The sequence below is a fragment of the Vitis riparia genome, chromosome 18 (genome assembly GCF_004353265.1).
Source record: "Vitis riparia cultivar Riparia Gloire de Montpellier isolate 1030 chromosome 18, EGFV_Vit.rip_1.0, whole genome shotgun sequence".
Classification (NCBI taxonomy): Eukaryota; Viridiplantae; Streptophyta; class Magnoliopsida; order Vitales; family Vitaceae; genus Vitis; species Vitis riparia.
In genome coordinates, this window is record NC_048448.1 from 33,257,750 (window position 1) to 33,279,464 (window position 21,715).

Below are 21,715 nucleotides of genomic sequence, written 5' to 3' on the forward strand. Positions count from 1 at the left end.
TGAAATTGTAATATATTGGTATCATTCATGTTCGACATGTGTGCTTTTGTACGCTCTTTAACCTAATCAGATTTGTAAATATTCATTTATCTATGCTAACAATATATAGTTAGTAAATTAGTAGACCGGTTGACGAATGACGTTCAGTCCGTAAGAACCAGTCCAACGATTTAGCTAAGTCCACTTTTCATAGGCATACGCATTATGCCTACCGGTTGAGAACATTCCTCATATGGATAATGACCCTATGGATGCAGTGTGAACTCGTTGAGGATTTGTCCCAACCACTTCAAACAATTTTGGATGCAGAATGACCCGATGTCGGCGTTCAATTGAGTTATTGAAGATTTTTCTAAAGGGAGTGAGCAATTTTTAAAGTTGTGCACAGCGGTTGATCAATGAAGAAATTGTCTCAACCGGTTGACGAATGATTTGACCAATGGGAACCGGTTCACAAATATAGCAAATTAGTTGAGGAATTTTCTCAATCGGTTGATGGTTTTTTAACCAGTGGCAACCGGGTGAAGATGGGTATTGACCGGTTGAGGAATTTGCTCAACCGGTTGAGGGTATTTTGTAACTAATGGAAACCGGTTGACTAAACCGGTCGACCGCCTCCATGAACTGGTCGAGACACTTTTCACCAGTGGCTACCGGTTGAGGAATTTTCTCAACCGGTAGCCACTGGTTAAAAAAAACCTCAACCGGTCGAGAAAATTCCTCAACCATAATCTATGTACATGTCAGATCGGTCATTCGACAACTGCTCCCCTAACATTCCCTGCATTTTTCAATAATTAAGTGTTGTCAATTATTATTGAATTAGATGTTATCAATGTTTGGAAATTATATAACAAGCCTATTTTACTTACATGTATGGTTGCAAAAATGTCCACTGCTGAATTTGTTGAAGGCATCATTTCCATTTGAATGTCACATTGAGAAGACAAATTAGTTTCCTCCTACGTACTCATAATGCCATCAAAACAATTATGTTAGTCATTTATGTAAGTACAACTACAAAAATTAATCTTAGGGGCAATTTTTTATTGAATATGACATACCATATAATCCGGCTGAGGAGCATTTTGAGGGATTGTAGCTTCTGGACACTTTCGAATTGTGTGACCCACTCTTTTACAACGACTGCATCGTCTTCCCTTTTGAACATTCATTGCCACTTTGCCTGGATTCCTTTAGTCTTCACAATATTTGGATCACAAACTTGGTTAGTGCCTGTCGCTCCATTTGCTGCTATTTTCTTCCCTTTCAAATTATAGTTATAGAGTTCCTCCATTCTCGCCGTCAAATTTTGTATTTCATTTTTCACCTCTATAAATGAAGATGACGTATTTGCCGCAAAGTAGGAGAGCTTGTTGCACATCGAACTCAATGAACCATATCGTACAAACCGATCCATGTCGTTATCCGTCTCATTCACTGGTACTGATCTTGTATACACCTTTGCTAACTTTGTCCACCTCTTCATAATACATGACTGAGGAATCTCTTCCAAATGCTCCACCTTCATAACCACCACCATGTGGCAACATGGGATGCCAATTGACTCAAACATCATGCATGAGCATTTTAATGTTATAATATCCGGGCAAAATTGTACTTCCCAATTTAAGTTCGGGTGTCTAAACTTGGATAATGTGTATGCCCGCATTGAATGATCACTTACAAGACCTACCACAAAGAATAACTCTGCATTTTTCATCTCCTCACGAAATTTAATAAAAGATTCTTTCGTGTATACCGTCGCGGCATGATTTTCAATTATGGATAGTTTGGTTGAAAGCACTGGTGAAGAATTGTTTGACTCGAACTCTGCCTTTGCCTCGTTTTGCCGTATTCTCATTATGGCTCTATCAAATTGTTGTACAAACTCATACAGTCGCAAGCGAATTTTTAAGAATCTATTTAGATATGCATTCATACTCTCACACCTTTGTGTGGTTCTCATCCCTCCAAAGAAATTTCCACGTAAATACGCCTCTGCCCATCTTTTACGTTTCCCATATATCTCGGTTACCCAACGATTCTCATTAAGTCCCAAATTTGCAACCATTTCATGCCACACCTTTTCAAATTCTTCTTCATTCCCACGCATGAACATGCACCTTGCAAATATGCTTGAGAAGTCCTTAATATGCACATTCGTGAATGCATTTCGTTGCAAATGCCATGAACACAATCGATGACATGTATCGGGTAATACTTTTTTAATTGCCTTACGCATAGCTTTATCCCCATCGGTTACAACAGATATGGGTTTCTTATTCATCATTGCCTCAAGAAATGTCTCCAACACCCATTCATATGTCCCAACACTTTCATCTATCAATAACGCACAACCAAATTCAACAGTTTGGTGGTGATGATTAACACCGACCAACACTATTAGAGGCTTTTTATAGGCATTTGTCCTATAGGTTGTGTCAAATGCTAGGACATCTCCAAAACACGCATAATCCATTCGAGCAATTGAATCAGCCCAAAACAAATTTGCTAGTTGACTTTCTTCATAAATGTTGAATTTATAAAAAAATGAAGAATCCATTTCTGCCTTTCCACACAAATAAGCCAATGCCGCTTCTGCATCACCGTCTTTAATTTCACTTCTACGCATTGCATCAATGTGATTGTATATATCTTTTTGTGTGAAACCGACGTGCTCATGTCCCCCTGATTGTTTGACCATATAGTCCATAATTTGTGTGGTTTTAACACCTACTTTACGCAAAACATCAACTTGTGCCTTCTCTGGATTACGTACTGTTCGATGCGACCGAAGGAATTGTCTGTTGATAGCATCGACCAAATTATGATTATGATCTCCTATAAATTCCTTTACAATCCACTTTCCATCTTTCCTATTCAAGCCTACACGAAATGCAGCTTCACATCCAACTCTAGTCAACGATCGTGGCTCACGCTGTCGGTTGTCATTCTCAATAAACTTTGTCGCTCGATGTCCTTCTTTGGAACACACCCACTTTCGAGATATTATATCTCCATTCTTGTCTCGCTTCAAATCATCTTTTCGAATACTAAATCCGGTTAGTTTTGCTAACATGTTGTAAAATGTTTCGGCCTCGTCTATGCAAGCAAATTTCATTTTGCATACTTCTTCCACTGAAATACCCTTCAACACTTTCTCTTCCCAACCGTTTCCACCCAGCTTGTAAGTTGCACCTGTATATGCATCGTCATCGACAACGTCCTCCGCTTTCACTTCAAACTCCTGCTTGATTGTTTTCTCCATCACCGATTGCATCACCTACATTTCATAAATTATGTCAAAAAGTGTCTCCATAATACCTTAACAAATTATCCTATCATTGTCATATTGATTGATATATCATTTACGATAAAGTCCACATAGGATATTTAAAAATATGGGTCTTACGCATCTACCTTTTCAATGTTTTCATTTGACAATATGCCACATATAAGCCCAGGCCCAAGAATCAACATTAATAAAAAACTATAACATATCCATTATATTATTTAATCTCACCTGAAAATTTAGTTACGAAAGCATATTTCTTATGTGTTTGTTTTACCCACTCTCTTAAAAAAACTAAGGCTTCCAAGAAAATAGGGTAAATATAATAAATAGGTTATGCAAATGAAAATTTATAATTTAATGGATTCTAAATATTTTATTTTTATATACTACTTCAAATTCATTATTAGTTAAATATGATTATTTGTTACACATACAATTTCTCTCTATATGTATAAAATGAAGTTGATATTATTAACTATATGTACAATGCATAGCATAATTACTATAATAAAGTCATATAGTATATTTTAAAAATGTATCAAAATATTGTAATATTTTTCACAATACTTAATTTCTTAAATATATCCTCTAAATAAAAAACAAACATATTAATTATTGTGGGGATCAAACAATTTGGAACATTCAAGGAGGAAGTGGTCCAACCATTGGAACATACAAGGAAGCAAACAAGTGGTCCTAACGCTCCATAAACCAACAAATCTCATATTCCTAACTGTTATATTATATTTGTAAAAACAAGTTTCACTTTTCCTTAATTCTCTTTTGTAGTACATTTAAATTTTTGTTTTGCTTAAGTACAATTCTTCAACATAATTGAAATGATCAAATAATGAGGTGTATGGGATTTGTCGTTATGTTTTCCCTTCTTTGTCGTACTTTTAAAATACATTACGCTAGGCTTGTCCCAACAAGTATCTAGAAAAAAAAAAAAAAAATTGTTGTTTTTAAATATTTTAGGTTATGTATGGTTCTTAAAAAGTACTAAGAAAGTTGAGAAAATTCCTCAACCGGTAGCCACTGGTGAAAATTTCCTCAACCGGTTGAGAAAACTCCTCAACCGGATGAGGATTTTTCTCAACTGGTTGAGGATTTTTTTTAACCAGTGGCTACCGGTTGAGAAAATTCCTCAACCGGATGAGGAATTTTCTCAACCGGTTGAGGATTTTTTTAACCAGTGGCTACCGGTTGAGAAAATTCCTCATCCGGTTGGGAAAATTCCTCAACCGGTAGCCACTGGTTAAAATTGCCTCGATCGGTTGATTGAGGCGGTCGACCGGTTAAGTCGACCGGTTTCACTTTCCCTTAATTCTCTTTTGTAGTACATTTAAATTTTTGTTTTGCTTAAGTACAATTCTTCAACATAATTTAAATGATCAAATAATGAGGTGTATGGGATTTGTCGTTATGTTTTCCCTTCTTTGTCGTACTTTTAAAAAACATTACGCTAGGCTTGTCCCAACAAGTATCTAGAAATTAAAAAAAAATTGTTGTTTTTAAATATTTTAGGTTATGTATGGTTCCTAAAAAGTACTAAGAAAAGACAAATTATTTTGGAATATTTAGTTGTTTTATGACAAATTATTAAAGCAAACAATATATGGCTTAAAATTAAATACAAACTTACGTAATTTAAAATTATTTAATCTATATATAAATGCATTAAAAAAAATCAAATGAGTATGAACTAGTAAATTATATTGAAGATATACCAAAATCAGATACGTCATCCATTCTCAAGTTTGTTAATGGAAGTTCGCATAAGCAATTCGACCGGTTTCAATTGGGTCGATCTATTGGTGTTTATTTTAAAAAAATTTCCACTTTCCAGTGTCTACCGGCTGAGGAAACATTCAAACCGGTTGAGAAATAATTCAACTGGTTGAGAAATTATTCCACCGGTATACACTGCACACGTGTGTATTTCCCTACGAATTCACCATTTTAAAAGTCATTTCATGCAAAATAGTAACAAAGTAAGTTAGACAATCACAATCCACACTTTTTAAAATCATTACATATTATTACATTACCTGTTATTAGGGTTTGGAAATAATTTCCCCATCAATTCGAAAGTAGAGGCAATTCAGTTTTATACAAAATTTTATGGCTTTTGTATATCAAATCTTTATGAAGTTCATGATCATACCTTCAAAAAGGAAAGTGCAAGTGACCTCCAGCTTCACCTCCAAAATTGTCTTCCGGATGTGTTTTTTGTAAGCTATGCTCTACTTTATAGAAGACCACATTCACTCTCTAGACTCCTTAGAGTATGTTGCCTCCCAAATATATACTAGCTTTTATATGTGGTTGTTGCATGAAGTTATTGCATATTTTAATATGTTGCCACATGTAGCAAAACAACCACCATAATGGTACATTTGGTGGTTGAAGGTTGCCTTTTTTGCATAATTTGTTAGGTGACATTAAATACAACATTTATAGGCAAGAGGGAAAATCAGCCTAATGTGGATTATTACACCCATTTCAATTGATATATGTTTAACTTAACAAAATATAAAGTGGAGATTTGGCTTTGATTGATAATATTTACATATCTTAATGTTCTTTCATAAATTTATTGTCTTTATGTATTCATACCATTTCATACTTAGTATAGAGTTTCATCAATTCACATGCTCTATATGTAATTAAGGCATCATACTATATCCTATATATGAGAAAGGTTACTTAATTAAACTTAATTACTTAATTGAGGTATGTTAGGATATCATACTTATGACAAATTTTAATAAATTCAGTTACATTAATTTAATTAATTACCATGCTATATCGTACTTATTCGAAATGCTTGTCATACAACGATAAATTAATTTAAATGCCCATATCTTAGTATATGGTTGTTATGCTAAATTTCACTATATTACCTAGACTATATTTGAATAAAATCCTCATACTATATCCTAGTTATGAGATACGTTACTTAATTACACTTAGTTACTTAAATGAGTTATGTTACAATATCATACTCATGACAAATTTTTAATAAATTCATATCCATTACGTTATTTAACTTATCATGCTATATCGTAGTTATTGAAAATGTTTGTCTTAGAACCATAAATAATTGACAAAATTCCTATCGTAGTATATGGTTGTTATTATACATTTTAATGTATTAACCTAACTATATTTTAATAAAATTATCATACTACATCCTAGTTATGAGAAAGGTTAGTTAATTATTCTATATTACTACAAGTAAGTTCTCATATTATATTCTCCTTAATTTAAATTTGTTATAAAAAAACCTCTTGTACTATTATTAAGGTATATCCAAACATTTTTCTATACAATCAATTATACATTAAATTAATTTGATTTGGAAACTTTAAAATCAATATGGTTGCAAAGTAATTTTTAATATATCTAAAATGAGAACTTATTTAAAATGTAGGAATTGATAAGCTACAGGTTAATTTCCTATCAAACAATAAACTACAAGTTCATTACACTAAATAGGAAGGTCGACCGTCCCTCAACCATTCCCATTCCTCCTCCTTCTTCATCTTCACGAAATACCCATGTGGCAACCGATCTTCCATCCCTGAACCCCTCCGTGGTCTACTTCATTCTCATCCATTTCCACGAAATCCCTCTACCCCAAACCAACAGGCCATGGCTCCAAAACGAGCTGCGGCCATGGGTCCAAAACGAGGTCCGGCTGAACCCACCTCCACCGGCAGCAAAGGAAAGACAAGGGAGGAAGCACAAATGGCTGGGACCAAAGGCAAGAGATCCAACCCACAACGGAGCATCGGCAGCAAACAGAAGCAAACCGACGAACCACTACACCCAGTAACAAAGGGAAACGACCGGTCGTTGAAGAAAGTTATGAGATTCGAAAAAAGACCACCTTTGATCGATCTTCGTTCACAACCCCACAGCTAGCCCAACGATTTCATCTTCACTTTGCGAATCGGACCGTAATCCCGGGTAGGAACATTGATTTTGCAAAGCTCAGTTATTTCCATTTCGATGTGCTTTTCACGAGAATGGGTTGGCTTCCTATTGTTTCCGTCAAAGAGTTCCTTTATCCCAAGGTTGTCAAATGTTTCTACTCCAATATGACATTCGAAGATGAAGGACCCATTACTACCACGATTAACGGTGTACGGATCGTTTTTGATGTTGCTGAACTATGTAAGATTTTAGAGATTCCAAATGAAGGGGTTTGTTTGTATGAAGCTAAGAAGTGGCCAAGGGTGGAAGGTTTCAAACCTGCTGAAACTATACAGAGGCTTTGTGGTTACCCGAGATCTAGTAGACCAACTTCCCATTTGTTGACTGTGTTGAGTCGTATCCTACAGCACATGATCTCGTACATTTTCATCCCTAAAGGAGGGCACCGAGATGATGTATCTTTCTTGGAGGCTTTTTTGGTTGACAGCATTCTCATAGAAAGAAAGGTTAATATTGGTTACATAATTTTCCAACATATGAAAGCATGTTCAATCAGCGAAGATTCAGTTCTCCCCTATGGCATGTTTATCACAAAGATTGTCAAATACTTCAATGTCAATTTGCGCAATGAGACAGACGGGAAAAAACTCAAATCATTTGATACATATGATCGGGCTTCACTTCGGCGCATGCATTTTGTTCGGAAGAAAGATGGTTCATGGGCAAGGAAGTCTTCCATTCCCCCCTCAGAGGTTGATGTGTCTTCAGACAATGGGTCCTCCGAGGGTGAAGAATACGAAGATTAGGATGTAGAGGGAATAACTTCTGAAAAAGCAAATGTCACACAAATACCGTCAAAAGGTGGTGTAAGAGCTAGGGCGGATGCAAATCATCGTTCACTAATTGGACCGGACGACTCAGACCTTCAGATAACCTCCATGCCCAGATTAGCTCCCTTGGTACCCGCTTGGAGGAGATTGTATTAACCAATGACCGACGTTTGACATCTCTGGAGAATCGCATTGATGGTTTACACGCGGAAGTGAAGGAGAGTATGCAAGTTATACGAGGCCAGCATGATGAGATGATGGTCTTCTTGCGATCCTACTTCTCGCTTCATGGACCATACCATATATGACCCCTTCTACAATTTGTACTATTTTGATAGTTATTAAACTTTCATTCTGTTTTTGGACATTTGGCTAATATAAATGACCTTTTGTAATTATGACTTCTCGTATTACTTATGGATGTAGTGATCGGCCATTCACATAAATGGCGTAAATGTATTCACTTCTGATGATGGTATATGGATGATGTATTTTCTTCTACATGTATATATTATATCTAGCTTATTTTGTTTATAGCTCTTGATATATAGGTTATTTTCATCTCTTTAAACCTTCTTCTGTAGATTTAAAAATGTTGGTGGACATCACCTAATTTAGGTTCCCATTTGGGTGCCATGAATATTTTTGTGTTTTAAATATTGATTCTGTAATCCATGGTTTCGGATGTCAAAATGAAGGTTATGACTATTACCATCAAAAGCATAGAAGAATCATGCGTTAGGAAGGTTATATTGAGAATTGGTTCCTCGTAAAACGCATGTATTCTCCTCCCTTGCTCTAAGCTACTATAATGTCTACGAATATGGTCAGCCTACTATATTTATTTTGTCTTAAAACTTGGCCCGTTTCAACCGGTTGAGGCAATGCAATGGAAGGGTAGCAGTTTGGTTTGCTATCGGTAGCAACTTGCCATTTTTGCGTTTGGAAAATTTTTTTTTGTTTCAACCGGTCGAGATAATGCATCAACCGGTTGAATGTTGTTTTGCTACCGGTAGCCACTGGACATTTTGGGTGGTGCATCAAGAAATGACCAGTGTCTACCGGTCGAGTGCACATGTCAACCGGTTGCAAGTAACCGGTCGACCGGTTACTCATTGCTGTATTTGTGGTTTTCTACTCTGGAGAAAAAGTGAAGAACAAAATTCTTAAGATATGTGATGCTTTTGGAGCAAATCGCTACTCTTTTCCTGAAGACCTTGGAAAACAAGCTCAAATGATCACTGAGGTATGCATAAACTCTGAGAGGTTATGTAGATTACATATCTGTGTATGACATTGAGAATTATTCCTTTAATTTGATATTCTAACTTCAGATCAACAAGAATAGTAAATCAACTGACAAAGGACCAGTTTACACTAAAAGTGGTTTTATTTCTAGTTAGGATTAAAACTTAGTCTTGCTAGAAGATTAAAGGACTTGATGGTCCAGTTGTAGACGAATTTCCACCATTTTTATGTAGTGGCTGTTAGTGCTGGTTGGAGTTAATATTGCTCATTTAGTCAATAAAAATTGCTGTAGAGACACTTCTAAGTTCTAACTAACTGGGGGATGATTAAAATTAGGGAGCGAGTGAGCTGGTTTGACTGTGGATTAGAGGGTGATTGGTAGATCAACTTAATGACTTAAAGTGACTTAATAACTTAATTTTAAGTTATCAAGTAGATTAAACACATTTGCTAAAATAACTTAATATCACAACTTAAAAGTTAAAAATGATTTTAAGTATTAATTCAAAATAGTTAACTTATTCTTAATCCCAATTTTTTTTTTTTTTTTTTTTGTCTTATTTGCCCACATCTATGACTTTAAATTCATAATTCACTTTTTCTAGTAAATATTTTAAGCTTATCTTACAAATCTATAATACTTTTAAGTATAGATGTTTAATAAACAAATTTATTGCTTAAATATAATGAAAATAAATATTAGTTAAAATTTTTAATTATAAACATTAATTACAACTAATGGGGTAAATATGTCAATTCAATAACTTAAAATAAATTTTAAGTTAATTTTACCAAACAACTTAATACTTAAAATAACAAATAAGTAATAAGTTTTAAATTAACAGCTTAAAAACAATTTAATCTAAAGTTAACTTAAGTCATTAAGTAATAATTATTAAGTTTTACCAAGCACCCACTTAATTATCTGTTTGACTTTTGGAGTGATGTACTCTTCCCATAGCATCATTCTCAGCAAATTCAGGACAATCATTTCATAGCAGGTGGTTCTGACACTTTCAAACCTACAATAATGAAGCAGTATTATGGTAAAAATCATAGCATGTACCACATGATATGGTCTTCGCATGATTCTCACCTCATTTAAATTCAGGATGATCATCTGATGGCAGTTGGTTTGCTACTATCAAGTATCAGCCTAGAAAGGTGAAGCTGTACTACTGAACACCCATGTACATATTATGACATTTTATTGATATGGGCACAAGAAGGACATAAATTAATTTGTGGTTCATGGGTTTTCCTGGTTTTTTTACTCAAGGATGAGTAAGAAAGGATGGTCTTTACTGGAATAGTGGAATTCAAATGCACATCATATTCCCTTGAAAAGTATCGTGCATAGGCAACCATGCCTATGATTAAGAAAATGTTGCTTTCTCTTTGTGCATTCTCATGATATTCTTACTATCATGAGTTCATTTTCTTTTCTCAGGTATCTATTCTGTGCATTGAGATCTCTTTTCTTCAGTCAAAATAGTTGAATTATGTGCAATGACATCTCTTTTCTTGTCAATCAGACATGCCACATCAATTTCATTCATGCTACACTACAAACTCCTTTTTCCTTGTATTATTCATCAATATTTGTCTCTTTTCATATTACATTGCAGTTCTTTGGAGATTGCCTTATTACATTCCTTGTATCTTTCTGTGTTTCTTGTGTAACATTTCGACCTTTATGATTTGAAATGATATCTGTATCCACTTCAAATTTTAGGTTTCAGGAAAACTGTCAGAGCTAAACACCACAATAGATGTTGGACTGTTGCACTGTGGCAATTTGTTACAGACCATAGGCGATCAATTTGAGCAGTGGAACCTTTTGGTTGGTCTATGTTACTTGATGGAATTTTAATTTTGTAGTTGATGTAGCATGGACAAATGTATTTCTGTGCTTACCTAAAAGTCAAATACTTCATCTTAAATTCATAGATGCAGGATTGTGATTTATTGAAATTCTTTTTAACCTTAAGGTGACGAAGGAAAAATCCATCTACCATACTCTAAACATGCTTAGCATTGATGTAACGAAAAAATGTCTTGTAGCAGAGGGGTGGAGTCCCACTTTTGCAACAAAACAAGTAGTTTGCCTTCATTGCATGGATGTTTTGATGGGATGGTTGTGATCCAACATGAACATATTCTGGACCTGATTTGTGCAGATTCAGGATGCATTGCAGCGGGCAACATTTGACTCCAACTCACAAGTTGGAGCCATTTTCCAGGTTTTGCATACGATAGAGTCGCCACCAACTTATTTCTGCACTAACAAATTTAGTTATGCTTTTCAGGAAATTGTTGATGCATATGGCTTAGTTCCACTCAGATTGTTTTTACTGCTTCTTTATTAGTTAAGGTAACAATTATGCATTAATAATGCATGTGCATGAGAATATCAGGAGTACTACTACCAAGCAAACCCTGTCCTAACCCTTTGGGATTGTCTCCATGATCCTGTTTTTCCATTACATTTAAGGATAACAGTCAGGGTGGGTTTGGGGACTGGGCAGCCTAATCATAACCTATTTTTAAACTGCTAACATGTGCCGATATGGTATTAGAATAGAGAAGGCGATGGAGTAGGCTGGGGGGCCTTCTGAGGAATTGTTTTAGGTTTTAATTTTCCAATTAACCACATAAATGGCATACAAGACTGATTGTAGTGTACATAACAGGTTAAGCTGGCATGGATAAGGTCCTTATAAGCCTATTTGTTGTCTAAAATAATCAATGTGTGAACATTTTGAACCATTGAACCCTACTTTATAAAATTGGGACACCTCCTTTTAATTGAAAAGGCATGTAAAATGTACGACATTGAACCTATTTCTGATGATGTTTCCTTGTAAATATGAGGCTCCTAACATTCAAAGAAGTCTACATTGCTTGTCATATTAAACATAATATGAACCTGTAATAGTCCTTACTAGTTGCCTTGGTATTTCTTTGCTCTTCCATGTTACATGTAAAGGTTGTAGACGTCAAGGAGTCTACATTATACCTCTAAAGTATTTATATTAAACTACTTTTAAGTTAAGAACTAAACCACTTTTAAGTTAAATATCATTGATAAATAGTGTTAGTATATTCAATAAATATAAATTACCCAATTTTTTTGATTCTCTAATAGTTACCAACCGGTCGAGAAAATGGATCAACCGGTAGCAATTTGTTTTGCTACCGGTAGACACTGGTCATTTTGGGAGGTGCATCAAGCAATGACCAGTGTCTACCGGTCGAGTGCACAGCTCAGCCGGTTGCAGAAATCCGGTCGACCGGTTACTCCTTAATACAATAGGGTGCTATATGGTTGCCTGCTTGCATAATTATCGTACTAAGTTTTCGCCATCTTTTTCCTTATTAAAACCATTCTTGAGTTACTATTTCAAATCGATTTTTGGCACAATTAGATCATCTCAAAATAATTTGTGTAACTTGTGAATTTAGGTAATGGAAGTTCCTTAAAAGAGACTTCAGATTGACCTCCTCTCGTTGGTGCTGCCTCCCTTGGGCTCATGGGCCTCGTTGGTGTAACTGTGGACAAATTTGTGGAGTTTTTGGGTTATGTTGTACAAATTTGGTCCATGATTGTATAAAGAGGGATCCAAGCATAGCATTGGTTATGGTTTTCAACTAATCTATATTATTATACAAAGAGATGTATAAAGTTTCTTGTCGTAGTTTATTATTGATTAACTAGCAATAACTGTAGAAGGTAGCACATAAACTTTCAGTTTCTGTAATTTATCAGCATATTGTATACATTTTCTCAAGGCAGTAGCTCCAGTAAAATGCAAATAACAAAAAATATCATGAATAGTTGGGTATTAGTCTTTGTTTCAGATATTTGGATTCCATAAAGGGAAAAAAAATGGGTAACTTCATTTATTGGAACTGGTGCCACTCGGCTTGTGTATATACTACAAACACCTTTGCATGGCTGAAGTTAAAATTGAATAGATTCATATTAGTCCACTTACAACACTATTAGCAACATGGGTACTAATAATATCAAATCATCAATTTCTCCAGTAACAGAGAATGGCAATGTGTGTGTGTGTGTGTGAGAGAGAGAGAGAGAGAGAGTGAGAGAGAGATAGAGAGAGAGGACACCTCATTCATGTCACACTGCTTATCAGCTTCAATATAAATCAAACCCTTTACATGGTCAACAGAAAAAACAGATATTATCTGCAGCTTAGTTCCTAGTGACTGCAAGTCAACGTACTTATGCATAAGACAGAAAGCTGAAAGCCTCTCCCGTCCAACTTATAGCCAAGATATTCTTCAGGTCAACTCAAACAAATGAAAGGAGCGCAAAAGAGGAGGGATTGCTCAAGGCATTCGAAATTCATATCTCAAATTATTACACATTGTACCATGCACTTGACTTTCCATATCGTTGGATCCTTAATACAAGGGACAAGGGAGTCTCTTTGAGCTGATCTTTTCGTCTCATAATCATCTTCAGCATAGGTAACAAATTTAGAACCATCCTTGTAACGTTCTTCTAGCATCTTTTCAAGTTCTTCCTCACTCAGCTCCTCTTCTTTGGGGAAAAATGGAAGGTTATGGGCTTTTCTAGGTTCGTTCTTAATTTTGAACCCTGTATTGAATTCATCTTCCAAAAAATCTGTTCCCCGATACGGAAAAACAGAATTATCAATCTATATAACACATTGATAGGATGAAGTAATGCAAGACAAACCAAAATTATCCCCTACCGTAACAAGGAAACATGATGACTAAACATCAGCACATCCACTAATTATTTTTTTTTATATACGTAAGAAATTGTATTAAAAAGGTGCGAAAAGAGAGCAATGTAATACACGAAGAATCAATTGATAAAAATATCATATCATATATATATGGAAATCTCACATGTACAATAATATAGATATGACATTGATAATAATGACATGCATGAGAGACTCCTAGATCCTATAGATCCTAGATCCTAGATCCTATAAATATCTCCCCCTTTAGCAACATAAAAAAGAAACGAAGGGGGATCCCAAACACACTCAAGGCTGGGGAGGTAGGGGTGGAAACACAGAACGTAGGTAAGCCATCATCTCCTCGTGCTGACTCGCCTGCCGACTCTCAAGCCGCTCAATCCTCTCTACGAGATGCTCAAACTGAGAGGTGAAGGCGGCCTCAGACTGATCGATGTGATCTTCTATGGAAGAAAAACGGGAATCATGCACTACGGCTAACTCCTCCATACGGGTCCCGAGAGAGCTGATCTGTGCTGACAAGTCCATCCAGGGTGGATAATCAGGAGCATGAGGAGCTTGAGATGGTAGCTCGGTAAATGATGGCTGCGATGAAGGGCCTGTTGTGAAGGACGGCTCAGTCATCATAGGCTCGGATAAGGTAGCCTCAAAATGAATCCCCTCTGACTGATGTGGAGGCGGAATGTCAACATCGGGCCCTCTCTGCTCAAAGTCCCTCTGAGGGTCCAACCCATCCTCCATCTCTCTGATCTCGGTCTCCTCCTCTACTCCAGGGTGTATCTGATCATGTCCCCAAGCCTGTCGCTCGGCTTTCCTAACCCAGGAGCCATCGGGTGCCTTCTCGAACTTCATGCGCCCCAGAGACTGTGCATCATACGTGTCATAAGTGGTGGGGGCCTCAAAATCTGTCTCTCTACTCAAGTCGATCCCGGCATTCTTGAAAGCATGGGTAAGGAATCGGCCGTACGGGAGTACACGTGTCGAGCTCTCAACACAGGAGATCATGTGCATCATCATAAGGTAGCCAACATGAATCCGTCTCCCGGTGAGGATCGAGTCAACAATGAAAGCCTCGAGATAGGAGACCTCGTCTCGATGTCCTCCACGTGGCAAGAGAATCGAACAAATCATATGGTGAAGGACTCGGCTAGTCACTGTCAAGCTGTGTGCCGATGGTTTTCCCATCCCCTGAGGATCGGCAAGTCCGCACAACCTCTGAACAGCCTCTCTAGGCTCAAATCCCGGCACAGTGGGCCACGCCTTGGCCTCATAAACACGGAGTCCAATCGAAGGGATGTCAAGAATGCGGCAGATGCTCTCGGGACTTAAACGGATCTCAACGCCTCTCACAGTGGATAATACGGGTCCTCCAACCTCGTAGGTCGCCCGAGAATAGAAAGCCCGTACCAGAGTCGGGAAGACGGGCTCAGAGATCGTCACTACGGGCAGCCATCCCATCCGTCCGAACAACCCCTCAAAGCCAAAGTGCTGAAGTTGGGAGAAATTGACACTTCTCCCTGGGATGACTTTCCTCTGAGCAAATTTTTGCTTGTAGCGCTGATAGTCCTCATTCGAACTGAAGAGTGTCGTGTCAAACCTCACCTTTCGGCGAGCCTCCGTCTGCTCGGGCTGAGATGGCTCAACAGGACGCTTGCTTTGAGCCCTGGAAGTCCTCGTCTCTCTCCGCGGTGCCATCAATGAAGTGAAAGAGGTGAAGAAGGAGTCCAAACAGGGAATGAAATCAAAGAGGAAGATGCAACCACAAACCCGAAACCCTTGATGCCTGGAGATGCAGCTGAACAGCCCTCACACGCGCGGTGAAGAGAGGAGACGCCCTGAAGAGGTGAAACCCTGGGTTTCAAACCAAAACCCTAGCCCAAATCCGTCCCAAAATGAAGTCCCCATAATGCAAACGGTCCCAAATCTGGCCAAAACCTCTTTGTGAAGCAAGGATATGAAGAGACGGGAAGCTCTGGAGCCGAAAATGGGAGAAATGAAGCGCGCGGGGGCCGTTTTAAATTCTCTGGCCCGACTAATCGGTCGACCTGTTACACACCCAGTCGACCGTCTGGTCAACGCTATTATCTTTGTAAAAAAGGGGAAAAACCGTCTGGTCAGCGCCATGGTGATGGTTGCACCACCATCTTTTGAGATGAAGCCATGATTCTGAGAACAAGATAAGAGCTCCCATTAAGGCCATCAAAGTAGAGTTTCTGGGAGTCGCCATCACAGCGGAGTGAATAGTCTGGGTCACCACAGTTGGGGTTTGTGCTTAGCGGATATGGGACCTGTATGGAGCCACAGTTTGGACAGTCATTTTGGGAAGAAGAGTGGTGACAGAAGAAAAGAAGAAAGAGAAGAGAGCTACAAAGGAGAGGTCGTTTCATGCTGGGAATAGTTGCCATCATTTTGCAAGAGCCAAGGGCAGAGCTGAAGGGGTTATGGTATAAGGAAGAAGGAAAGTGGGTATCAAACCAGTTGAGGATGAACCAAAAAACCAAAATCCTTAGGGCATATTTGGATGTGCAATAAAATTGAATTGCTTAACTATGTTTCATATATAACTTTTTGAATAAATTCATAATTGAGATCAATAGCAAATTGTGATTTATGACAATGGACCCCCTTTTTAAAATGTCCATGTTCTTCATTATGGATGTACTTTTAAAATATGTGCAAAACATAATGTTTTTCCATAATGGTAACATTCAATTTCTAGCTATCATCCAACATGCTCTTAACATCCAAAAAGCAAACTTAAGAAATTGAAACAAGTCACCTCAATTGTTGCATTTGGAGGGATTTCCTGGACTCCTTTACTTCCATATGCTAGCTCAGGAGGAACAATTAGTAATCGCTGCAGCCAAAAAAACATCCAATTAAGCAGCAGGTGAACTATTGACTTGGATTCTTACTACCTAGTGCAGTATTGAACAGTCAATATTGTGGAGAGGACAAGAAGCTTCCACCAGATTCACCATATAGACAGATAATAACAAATCTCAAGACAACATAAATAAACCATTCTGTGGAGAGTGCAGGCATCAGATACATATGTCATTTACACAATTACATATGGTAAAAGAACAATTATATCTGTGAAACTATAAGAGTTCTCTTTGTTATTGATATGTTCTGGAGTGGTAATACATTGATATTGAAGAAAAAAGGAATAATGTGGATCATGTCTGAAAAATGTGAACTATAAGTCATGGTAAAGATCATAATTTTCAAGATACCACTGGGGAAATTCATTACCTGGCCTCCTACTTTCATGCCTTCAACACCTAGGTCTAATCCTTTGAGAACAGATCCTCTCTCAGATTGACCTACATCAAATCCATAAGGCTGCAGCAATAAAAAGAATAAACATGTTAGGAGCCAAAAGATCGCCTGGGGTGCAAGGACATCTTGGTGTGTGATGATGTTCAGACTTGGCCTACCACAATGCTCAAACCTAATGGGAAATGGTAAGGAACATTGGACTATCTTCCTTATACCCTATTGTTGGTACAGAAGGAGTAAAACTTATGGTTTTAAAAGGAAGAACCAGTGGACCTAAGAAACTACTGTGATGATGACAACTATTTTGGGGCTTTGTTCACCAGTCTCAGGCGCTGCTAGGATGGGTTTTTTTTAAGCAATTAGTTGTTCTAAATGAATCTTGGAGTTAGTTGGTTCACTCTATTGTGATGTCTATAGATGTCCATTTATAGCTGTTTCTTCTGTATATATATGGAGAATTAACTCTCTTACTACAATTAAGTACACTGAGCATTGTGAAAAATTTTGCTACTCAAATCTTAGCGTTCCATCTCCAACACCAAGTCCTTGCCTACTTGTCATAAAGGTGATGCCCTTCCACTTAGCAACATAGTGGACCTACAAGATGAGTTTAACACAACTAAATCCATTATATATGGATTTTTCTTGGTAATGGATGACAACAAGAGCAGAATATTTCTGTAATTTTTTAAGACAACCAAGCATCAATACAATTTCAAATAAAATCTAAAATTCTATGAAACATAAAGCAAATGCATAAAATATAAACTGGTGTAGTGCAAAAGAACACTTTTATTGATTTCTAGACACAACTGCAATTGCCTATGCTTAACCATTCCTAATGACATGTTGAATCAAAATAACTGATTTTCTTGAGGTTCTTGTTAGGCGTGACCATCAGCTATTTCAAATTTAAAATAAGAGCCCAAAAGAAAGTTTAGGAAATAAATTAGAAGTTAGTGATTTTCAAAATAGACATTTACAAATTATTATAAGTATAAAAGTAGAACAACATATGTTCTAACCAAGAAGATGTAAGTCTAAGCATTTTGGATGAGATCATATCAAACATTTAAGGGTGTCATGCCCAAATGCATTGCAACTAACACATATTTTTTTTATGTCTGATATTATTATTGTAACATCTACAAAATTTAATAAAATAAAGTTATTAAATAAAATAATTTAAACTATAAATATTAGAAAAATATTAAATTGGATTTAGATTAGGTTTGGGTTGTTCGAATTTTTATTTGTATTTCAGCTTAATTAAGTTTGGGAAAAAAAATTTGTACCCTAAGATTATAAATAATTGTCGAACCTTATCCAAGTACTTGTCTAGTCTAATGATGTTTCCTTGTAAATATGAGGCTCCTAACATTCAAATAAGTCTACATTGCTTGTAATCTTAAAGATAATATGAACCTGTAATAGTCCTTACTAGTTGCCTTCGTATTTCTTTGCTCTTCCATGTTACATGTAAAGGAGGTTGTATACGTCAAGGAGTCTACATTAAACCTCTAAAGTATCTATATAAAACAACTTTTAAGTTAAGAACTAAACCACTTTTAAGTTAAATATCATTGATAAATAGTGTTAGTATATTCAATAAATATAAATTACCAATTTTTTATTCTCTAATATTTACCAAACTAGACAAGTACTCATCACCAGCTTTGATGCATGCATTGTATCTCGCGGACCTATCATGTTATTAATATGCCTCATGTGTCAAACTATTTGGTGTTAAGCCTAATCCAGATTGATCTCACTCTTTTAAATTTGATAGGCATAGTTAAGTTACAAGAAAATCTCCGAAAGAGTTATTGTGACTATTAGAATTATGTAATGAATGTAAGAATTATTTTCTATTAATTTTAAGAGTTCTTGTGACTGTTTTTCCCTACTTTCTTTACTAGCAACTGTTCTTAATATGGAAATTTATCTCATTATTTCTGTTATTCAAACCTTAAGGAAACAATTTTTTTGATTGTTATGATGGATTTCATTCTGTCATCACATTTTATCGAGAGGCATGACTTCTTTTATTTATGAGATGGCAGATTATGAATTATGAGAAATTCATTTGGTATTTTGCGTCAGAAGACTACATAAGAGGAAAGATATTTACAAGTAAACTAAAAGAGGTAATTGAACCCAAAGAACAATTGAATCTTCAAAATCCTTGCAATCAGAAGCCATATCACATACCTAAATGATTACAAAATGGTGTATGTAAACCGGTCGACCGGTTATCTTCAACCGGTTGGCTACTTATCTCAACCGGTAGCCACTGCCTCTTTTAGTTGCTGCATTGTCAAAGAGGCAGTGGCTACCGGTTAAGATAAGTAGCCAACCGGTTGAAGATAACCGATCGACCGGTTTACATACATCATTTTGTAAGTTGTAATCTGTTTGGATTCCTCCATAGATTCGTGTATTGATGGCCCATTTCATATTAGCTTGACGAAGGGAAGACATTGATTGGTGCATTACCATATGAAGCAGTTTATGTTGCATTCTGACCTGTCAACCTTTGCATGTCTTTCATGCTTCTAAAGGGAAGCATCTCTATCAAATTCCATTTCTGCCCTGGATTCACCTTAATTACTCATCAAGTTATCATTAGTAAGTGATGCCTATGTTTTCTAGAACCAAGGCATGACAATGTGGCAATATAACCTTTTTCAATGATAATAGCAGTCTCTTTGGACATTTGAGTGCATTGGCATTTGTTATATATAACGGAAGCATCCAAGAATGAGAGCTGTTGATACTTGGTTGTGGAGTGTATCAATCAGTCTATTTGTGGTAAGGGAAAGTTGTTGCTAAGGCTCACCTTGTTCAGGTCCATGTAATTCATCGAATTTGCCACTTTTGATTTCTTTCAGCACCAATACTATACCTGCCATCCAGATCAGAAACTTGACTCCTTTATGAATCCAGCTACTATAAGTTAAATCAACTTCTTGACTTCAAATTCAGGTACATTCTGGTTCAATTTTTTATCTGCTAGACTTGCTGTGTCTGGGTTTAACATGGAGTTGTCCCCTGATAAGGAAAGGGTCCTGCTAGACTATACTGCATGCACCATGCAAACACATTTTGATTAGTTTTCAAAGGGGGAAAATAGATAAGAGAAAATTAATGACATCTGATATGGACTATCCTCTCTGATGGGGCTTCTAATATGATAACAGACTCCACCTCCTTGGAGGTATAGAAGGACTCTCTCTCTGTCCATCCCAGTTTACTTTTGCATTTGTTATTTGTTATTTGTTTCAGGCAGAGATGACTTTGAAGCAATTAGAGAACCTTAGCCCTCCCATAATGAAGCAACTTATTCCTCTGGTGGAGCAACTTCCTCCATTATACATGGACTTGGTCAAGGGAAGAGAAGATTTTGCTCTAAAACCTGAAGAAACTCGTCGGGTAGTATGTAAAACCTCTAGCTATTGTTTGATTTATTTAATTCCCTCAGTACACATGGATATGGTTTTTTTCCCTTCATCACTACATGCTTTTATTTTCATTTACAATTTTAATGCTTTGCTGGAATGAGCTAATAATATATGGACAATTTAAGTTATTTTGTCGACTTGTAGAACTTGATTGCCAATATGATTTATCTGAATTCAACTGAAGAACTGTATCACCCTCCCCACCCTGTGGCATGAGTGCATGTCTTGGTACAAACAAATTAGATGTGATGGCAACAAGTTTTGGAGTTGGATACAACATGATGCACCTAAAACCTCCTTCATGAAGAGCCATGCAGCTGATGAGTTCCTCAGTTTTAAAATATCTAATTTGATGTTTTGTACTCACCCTAATGTCTCTCTCTCTCTCTCTTGCAAAGGGATGCACTTAGTTTAACATGGAGCATTATTTTCAATGTTCATCTCCTGGTAAAGACGTAAGCTAGCATAGACCATAATTTTTCTATTCATTTTCTATTTTTTTTCCCTCTTTTTGTAAGTTTGAACATGGTTTGAGGGTATTCTGTGTATTTTAGACAAGGAAATGCACAAACAACGAAGCGTTGACCGCGTTGACCGTAATCTGGAGGTCGACCGGTTCATAAACCGGTCGACCGGTTTGTCGGGGCTGAGAATTTGAAGAGACTCCCGCGCCTTAGTTTCTCAGCCATTACTTTTGGTTCTTCAACCGTTGTGCCGTTCCAGCTGCTCTGAAGGGATTTTTGACTCCATTACAGCCTTCTGAGAGGTAAGGATAGGATTTTGGAGCCTAGGGTTTTGGATTTTGGGACCCAGTGCTTCTCATTCGGGCGATTTCCTCCTCAGTTCGAGCGTCAGATCCTGCGTCAGTGTCTTCCCGCACTTGAGGGCTTTCAG

General features: G+C 36.8%; 1 protein-coding gene across 1 annotated transcript; it reads right to left on the reverse strand.

The window, feature by feature from the left end:
* Nucleotides 1–721: 721 nt before the first annotated feature.
* On the reverse strand, nt 722–3,271 carry LOC117905742 (protein FAR1-RELATED SEQUENCE 5-like). The gene is made up of 3 exons (XM_034818623.1): nt 1,688–3,271; nt 873–962; nt 722–781 (listed from the first exon to the last, which is right to left on the reverse strand). The coding sequence occupies exons 1-3, from the start codon at nt 3,269–3,271 to the stop codon at nt 722–724; spliced, it is 1,734 nt and encodes a 577-aa protein (XP_034674514.1).
* Nucleotides 3,272–21,715: the final 18,444 nt, after the last annotated feature.